This window comes from Gadus chalcogrammus, chromosome 3 (genome assembly GCF_026213295.1).
Source record: "Gadus chalcogrammus isolate NIFS_2021 chromosome 3, NIFS_Gcha_1.0, whole genome shotgun sequence".
NCBI classification, from domain to species: Eukaryota; Metazoa; Chordata; class Actinopteri; order Gadiformes; family Gadidae; genus Gadus; species Gadus chalcogrammus.
Window position 1 is genome coordinate 19,355,479 of NC_079414.1, and position 7,500 is coordinate 19,362,978.

The window sequence follows — 7,500 nt, forward strand, 5'->3', positions numbered from 1 at the left end:
CTGCTCGTTCTGGATGGCCTCGCCCAGGGACGGGATCTGGAAGCGCCGGCCCAGCACAGACCCGTCTGGGAGCCTGTGGGGGTGGGCGAGGAGCACACACTCTCTCCGGTGACTCGAAGTAATCGGACTCTGTTGTCAGGCAGCGTCTAATTATACATTGTACACGCTGACATCAGTTCGAAATGACCGCCTCCGTTATGAAAGGATAGAAGTAAAAGGGACAGTGATGGTGCGTTGATTGTTGTTTAGTAGTTAAAAGGAAATGATGAGTCATCATGGGCTGACAATGTTTTGTTTGGAACTGTCACAGTGATTCTCAGGCAAACGTGGCAGAACAAAGTTTTAATTAACTTTGGTAACGGTTTATTTACTACTTGAATAAACAGGGTCTATTCGTTTATTTAGGATTTTAGGAAGTTCTCTCAAAATGGCCCAAACAATCCAATTAGGCATTCTGATGCACAAGCCCTTTAATCAAATAAGGAGTTGAATGCATGTATCATATCCTCCTGCATAATAGCAGGGTGAGTCGGGTCCACCAGAGGGGAAATATCCTCTCTCTACAACACGATGGATCCAAAGTAAGCAGTCAGGTGTGATCCTCAGACAGCCGGGGCGTACCTCATTTGTTGTCCGCGCATGTCGTGCCTGCGCATGGCGGACGAGAGGTTGGGGCTGCTGGGCTTGGGCTTGCCTGTGAAGGCAGAACCGTCCGACAGGTGGAAGAGCTCCTTGGAGCGCAGGCCGTGGTTCCTGTACAGGGCGGAGGAGAGGTTGGGCTTCTGACCGGGTACGAGCAGGGCGCCGTCGGGAAGCCTGTACGAAGCGCTACGCATGTTTGGGTTCAGCGTAAGAGCCTGAAGAGGGGAGTTGAGGAGAGACAGGAAATTAGACAATGTTCATTGATTACCGTACCAGAACTTTCCCCAAAAAACGTCCAGGATTGCCATGACTTTATGGCCGAAATGCATTGACTTTAGAAGTCTTTTCAGCGGTCGCTGAAACAATAAAAAGAGAACATGGACGGATACACACTTTAGAAAGGTTAGGTGCGACTGGTTTCCTCGGGTCGATGATGATGGAGCCGTCTGGGAGGGTGTAGGAGGCCCCCATGATGTAGGGGTTCTTGAGGGCAGCGGACAGGACGGGAGACTTTGGTTTCCTGGGATCCACTAGAAGGGTCCCGTCTGGGAGGGTCAATGTTGCACCTCTCAAGGCCGGGTTGTTGAGGGCCTGGGGATGACAGCACAGCAGCTTACAGCTGGAGCCAGCCTCCTCTATAGTTAACGCTGAAATGTTATATCATGCAGTCGTTCACTCAAGCTATTATTTCTAAAGGATTGTCTGCTGGGATTGATTTTTAAAAAGCGTTTTTACCTGATACAGATATCATAATTAAAACAAAAGAATTGAAATAAAAACGTCAAAATGACATTGAGGTAAACGTTCTTTCTTCAGTTTATTACACTCTAAATGTCAGTTTATTCAGTTAATTAATTTCCACAAATGATATTGCGAGATCATATTTTTGCACATATTTATAAGGCAGATTAAATACTAATAATACTGGCCCAATTATTTCGGGAAATACTGGGGCTCTCCCTATCATCGGGGAACAGAATTCACCAAGCGATGGATGGCTCCCCTACTATCAGGGAACGTGAGCTGGGATTAAACCATCATGAGACAGATGACGTTCACCCTGCCGATGACATGTTACTGCGATCCCCTTGCTCACAGAGCGTACGGCGGAATTACGAGCAAAAGAAAGGGAAGCAACACATCAGCAATGCGGAAAAATAGGGGAGAACAATGTGAGTGATCCTGGAGGCGAGGTGAAGTCAGGCACCACGAGCCCGGGAAGGAAGACGTCTCGCTCACCCTCGCCAGGTTGGGTGAGATGGGAGCGTTGGGGTCGGTGATCACCGTCCCGTCCGGGAGTTTGTAGGAGGCGCTCTTCAGGGCCGAGTTCTGCAGCGCCCCGGACAGGTTGGGGGAGAGGGGTTTCCGCGGGTCGATGATGATGGTGCCGTCGGGGAGAGTGTACGCCGCACTCTTGAGGTAGGGGTTCTGGAGGGCCGCCGTGAGACTCGGGGACGAGGCCTGGTTGGGGTCGATCATGATGGTCCCGTCCGGGAGGGAGTAGGACGCCCTGCGGACCGCCGGGTTGTTCAGGGCCCGCGCCAGGTTGGGTGACATGGGCATCTGGTGGGAGGGAAGTGGAGGGGAGCGGCGTGACGAAATGATTCCACTGTTCATCATGAACGCTAAGCGAGGAGATGTGCTCGGTGATAAGCGGTGGGTGTAAGGATCATGTCTTACCCGTTGCCTCGGGTCTGCGATGGTGCCGTCTGGGAGAGTGTAGGAGGCGTTTCTGACATTTGGGTTCCTGAGAGCTCCAGAGAGATTAGGAGAAGTGGGCTGATATGGGTCCTAGGGAGTGTGAGATGTGGTGTTTCATGTAAAACAGAAGGGAGAGAACAATGTCTATTCATGACCTTGGTTTTGTCACAAAACGTCTCGTCGCAAAACTTGGACTGGTGCAGAATTTTTATGACAATACTTAACCTGGAACTTGTTTCACAGGAACAAAACATGGCCATTCAAGAGAATTTTCTCTGTAAAAGTTATTTTTGTACACTTTTGCACCCGCCATCCCCCCCCCACCCTCCAGCATGACAGCTAATGTCATCCGAAAATGACTTAACTGCAGCTTCCCTAAGGCATCTGGAGGTTGCTAATGGGAAAATGTACGTAGTGCAGGTTTAAACACTACCATTATCCAACAACCATCTTTGGTAAAGTGGCAAATACCATTATTGTACTGCATTTTTAACTCCCTTGGGGCCCGTGTCCACATAGCATTTAATTCTGGCAGATATGCGCTGGTATGGCACTGTGAAGCACTGGGATGATGTGTATGTGCACTGAAAAACAGCTGTATCTTTGTTCTTTGTTTATTGTTGCTTGTTAGCTACTTAGCTCCACATCTTAGCGATAACTTCTTGTTATACATGAGTGATAATCAGCGCATACAGACACAAACATTCCAGTTTTGATTTGAGAAAGCAACCAAGCGTCATTTATATATAAACACCTACTATTTTTTTTCCAAAATGAAATGTAAGTTTGACAGTTTACATAATCTGTACTTTGGTGACTCGGTAACAGCAACAGTTATGACGGCAGTGTTTTTCTGAAGATCTGAGTGATATTCAACCTGAAGCATCCGGAGGGGCTGCACAAAAACGCTGAAATGCTCTGGGAAAAGACGCTAGTCTATGTAATTTTTTCCAGGATATTGAAGAAAAGTGCAGGCGCTGTGGACACGTGCCTTTACTCCTAAAAGCCCTAAATTCTAGCTGTATGTAAATGCAATCATAGCACTAAAAAATAATCACATTATACGACTTTATAGGCCCACAGTTGCCTCATGCTACATTGGGCGTTTGCTCGGTTTCGATCTTACTTACCCTGAAAACCCTTCCATCCGGCAGGGTGTATGAGGCTCCACGGAGCTGCTGGTTTTGGAGAGCATTACCCAGCATCGGGGAGGATGGAGCACTAGACCTCTGTGGCCCATATGGAGACATCAAGGTTCCATCAGGTAGCCGGTACCCAGATTGCATCATCTGTCTGTTTTGGAGTGCACTGCCCAGCATCGGGGAGGAAGGAGCACTAGACATTTGTGGCCCATATGGGGACATCAATGTTCCACCTGGTATCCTGTACCCAGATTGCATCATTTGCCGGTTTTGAAGTGCGTTACCGAGCATGGGAGAGGAAGGAGCACTTGACATTTGCCCATATGGGGACATCAAACTCCCGTCTGGTATCCTGTATGAAGACTGCGCCAGCTGTTGGCGGTTTTGTAGGGCTCGGCCTAACCCGGGGGACATGGGGGCAGCAGGCGAGGGCCCGAATTGCATGCTGGTGTGGTAGGACGCCTGCCTCAGGTGAGGGTTCTGGTCCAGTGCGTGGCCGAGCTGTGGCCCGGAATGGACCTGAGAGTCGCGGCGCTGTGCCGAGGGCATTCTGAGAGTGGAGACGCCCTGGAAGTCGGAGCGGTTGTGCAGGGCCTCGTGCAACATCGGCGAGGGCGCAGGCTCGAATATGTAATCGGACGGAGTGACTACAGTCGGACCGTACTGAGGCTGCAGCGAAGGCACCTGGTAGGACGTCATGCCTCTGAGAGCCTCGCCACGCTGCATCGCCCCTGACAGCATGGGGGACGAGGGAACCGACTGGCCGTACGGAGACTGAGGCCTTTGCAACGGAGATGCGTAGGATGCGTCTCTCAGGACCTGGTTCTGAAGAGCTCCAGACAACATGGGAGATGGGAGGAGGTCTTGCTGTGGAATGGCATAGCCCGGTTGTTGCAATGGAGAAGCATAGGAAGCGTCTCTTAAAACCTGGTTCTGCATTGCCCCGGAGAGCATCGGAGAGGAGGGTGGCAGGGGCTGTTCATAAGGAGACATCGGTCTTTGCAAAGGGGAGGAGTAGGAGGCCCCACGAATAGCCTGGTTTTGCATTGCGTTAAACAGCCCCGGGGAGGAGGGGTGAAGCTGTTCCTCGTATCCCATTGGATCCATAGCGACCATCTGGGGGTCATCATATCCAAACTGGGCTCCCATGGGAGGGGCAAACGACGCCTGGCGGATGGCCTGGTTTTGCAGTGCACCGGAGAGCATAGGGGAGGAGGGACCGAGCTGACTATACTGCTCCATGTGGGGATCGGCGTAAGCGTCTGGGGCATACATTGGTTGCGGGGAAGCTCGTCGAGGTAGGTTGGGGGAAGCTCGTCGAGAGAGGTGTGGAGAGGCCTGCCGGGATATCCGTTGAGCCATGGGCTGTGAGCCTTGCCGTGACATCCGGTGAGACATGGCAGGGGATGCGGGGTAGGACATGTGCTTCATGGAGGGCTGTGGAGAAGGCATCCCCCTGGGCTGCCGGACCATGAGCGGACGCCCGCGACCCATGGGGCGAGAGGGCATGCGGCTGGAGTCGCGTCTCCTGGGGGGCATGCGGTGTGACATGTGAGGGGACTGGAACGGGGAGGAGAGAATGGAGTCCACCGTGAGAACGGAAGACCTGTTGCTCCGCAGGGAGGACGGACGGAAGGGGCGGACGTTCTGCGTTGGCGGGGGCACCGGTCGCCCTCGGAGACCCATGGGAGAGGGTCGGACTGTGCCCAAGGGGACGGGGCCCCTTCCCATCATCCGGGGCCGGGACTGCGGCGTCGGCTCCCTCATTAAACGAGTGGAGCGCCGCGATAGCGTCGGAGAGGCCTGCGCTCGTCGAGGTCCGGCGGGGGACATACTGCGGGAGAGGGGAGGAGAGGGGGAGTGTCTCCTGCTGAGCATGGGTGAGGTAGGGCGAGACGCATGCCGAGGGGACACCGATGGAGACGGGGAACTGATCAGTCGCATCCTCCCGAGCGGGCTGCGGGAGGGCGAGGTAGGGGGGCTCGCTCTCCTAATGGACGCACGGGGGGACTGAGGGGGAGAACGTTGCCTCATGGACGCTCTGGGTGAGACGGGGGGGCTTCGACGCATCATGGAGGCCCGGGGAGAATGGGGGGGTGACCGTCCCCGAGCCAGCGGGGACGGCGATCGTTGAGGACGCATTCTCGGGAAGGAGACGGGTGACATCGGCGGTGACATGCGTCTAGACATAACCGAAGGGGGTCTCTGGAATCCTGCTCCGCGCATCGGGTGCTGCGGGGAGGGGCTGCGTCGGTGCTGGGCCATGGGGGAAGCCATGGGAGGAGGGCGGCGCATCATCTGGGGCGAACCCATCATGACGGAGCGCCGGGAAGGTGTGGGAGAGGGGTGGAAGCGGCGGGAAAGAGCTGGGGACATGTTGGCCTGCTTTATGAGCATGGCAGTCGGAGTGGGGACTATGGGGGAGGCATAGCCCTGTTGCTGGGACATCATCATGTGGTCAGCCATCATCTGTTGCTGAGAAACATGAAAGAAAAGATCTGTCGTCAATTTTGTATACATGCGGAAACATTCATGGGAAGACTGTGGAGACCACATGGCTTAGTGATAGCATATCCAATTAGGAGAATGTGTAATTTAACATTACCAAAAAGTTTAGAAATGTATAAATTATATATATGTATGGTGTGCATAAATAAATAGAAACTATATGTATGTAGGAGAGCATAAATATCAAAAAATATATAGTTAATAGTGAATTAAGTTAACAAATTAATAATTTATTTTTCTGTCCCATTGAATATTGCTTGGCTTCTGGCTTTCGATATCTTCTTGGTCCTTCTATACATTTGATTACTTAACTATTTATTTATTTTCCACATGCAACTTTTTACATTTGTTTTCTTACGTATATAATAATGGGAAGGGCATGACTATATAGTTATATTGCAAATATTCAATTTGTCCGTATATATTTTTTTACGATTTAGTTCTCTTTATTAATGAAATATGCTGTAACTGACTTTGAGCTATTGACTTGAACCCCCTATTGTATAACAACGACCCACATCAGCACTTGATTGAGAAAAAGAAAAAATGAAACCCAACCTGTGGTGACATCATTTGGGGGGACATCCTTTGTGGGTGAGGTAACCCCATTTGCGGTGACATCATTTGCTGTTGTGGTGCCATCATCTGTTGCTGTGGTGCCATGGGTGTCATCATTTGTGGATGCTGGGGCATCATCTGGGACTCCATAAACATTTGGTCCTGTGCAGACATGAGCTGCTGTGACATCATTTGATCTTCTTGTGCTGACACCATCATTTGGTCCTGAGGAGGCATTTGTTGCTGCATCATCTGCTGCTGTGGTGACATCATCATCTGGGGCTGTGGTGACATCATCATCTGGGGCTGTGGTGACATCATCATCTGGGGCTGCTGTGGTGACATCATCATCTGGGGCTGCTGTGGTGACATCATCATCTGGGGCTGGGGAGCCATCATCATCTGGGGCTGCTGTGGTGACATCATCATCTGCTGCTGGGGTGACATCATCATCTGCTCCTGGGGCGACATCATTTGCTGGGGCATGCGCTGCTGTGGTGACATCATCAGTCGTTCCTGCTGCTGCAGCATCATGTCGTCCTGCTGGTACGGCGAAAAGGGAATCTGGTCCTCGTACTGGATCTCCGACATGTCTTCAAACTCCGGATCAGGGGGTAGAGTGGGCGCCGGATGCAAGGGAACATCCAGACGTTCCTTTCCAAACAGACGCACTTGCGGTCTTGGCACTCTGAAGGTCATCTCCCCTCCCTGAACATCCCCGATGTCATTCCCGTACGGGTCAAACTGGTCGACGTATTGGCCTCCCTGTTGACCGTGTACGTGTTCGAGTCCTTTGACAACCATTCCATACTGCTGTTGGTTACCGGGGAACATTCCTGTTGCCTGAAGGGAACTGTAGTCTTGGTAGGGACTCCCAACCTCGCTGTAGTTGAGTTGGTGGTCTTGCTGGAATCCCCTTTGCCTTCCCATCGTCGCCTCATATGGGTCT

At 51.9% G+C, this 7,500-nt stretch overlaps 1 protein-coding gene across 1 annotated transcript in view; it reads right to left on the reverse strand.

The window, feature by feature from the left end:
- Positions 1 to 5,171, reverse strand: part of myo15ab (myosin XVAb) — a 48,735-nt gene extending 43,564 nt beyond the window's left edge. Inside the window, 6 exon segments of the mRNA XM_056587256.1 lie at positions 1 to 73; positions 622 to 868; positions 951 to 1,233; positions 1,882 to 2,205; positions 2,323 to 2,433; positions 3,474 to 5,171. The exon segment at positions 1 to 73 is cut by the window's left edge and continues 321 nt beyond it. Of these exon segments, the coding sequence (XP_056443231.1) occupies positions 1 to 73; positions 622 to 868; positions 951 to 1,233; positions 1,882 to 2,205; positions 2,323 to 2,433; positions 3,474 to 5,171 (2,736 nt within the window).
- Between the last annotated feature and the right edge of the window lie 2,329 nt (positions 5,172 to 7,500).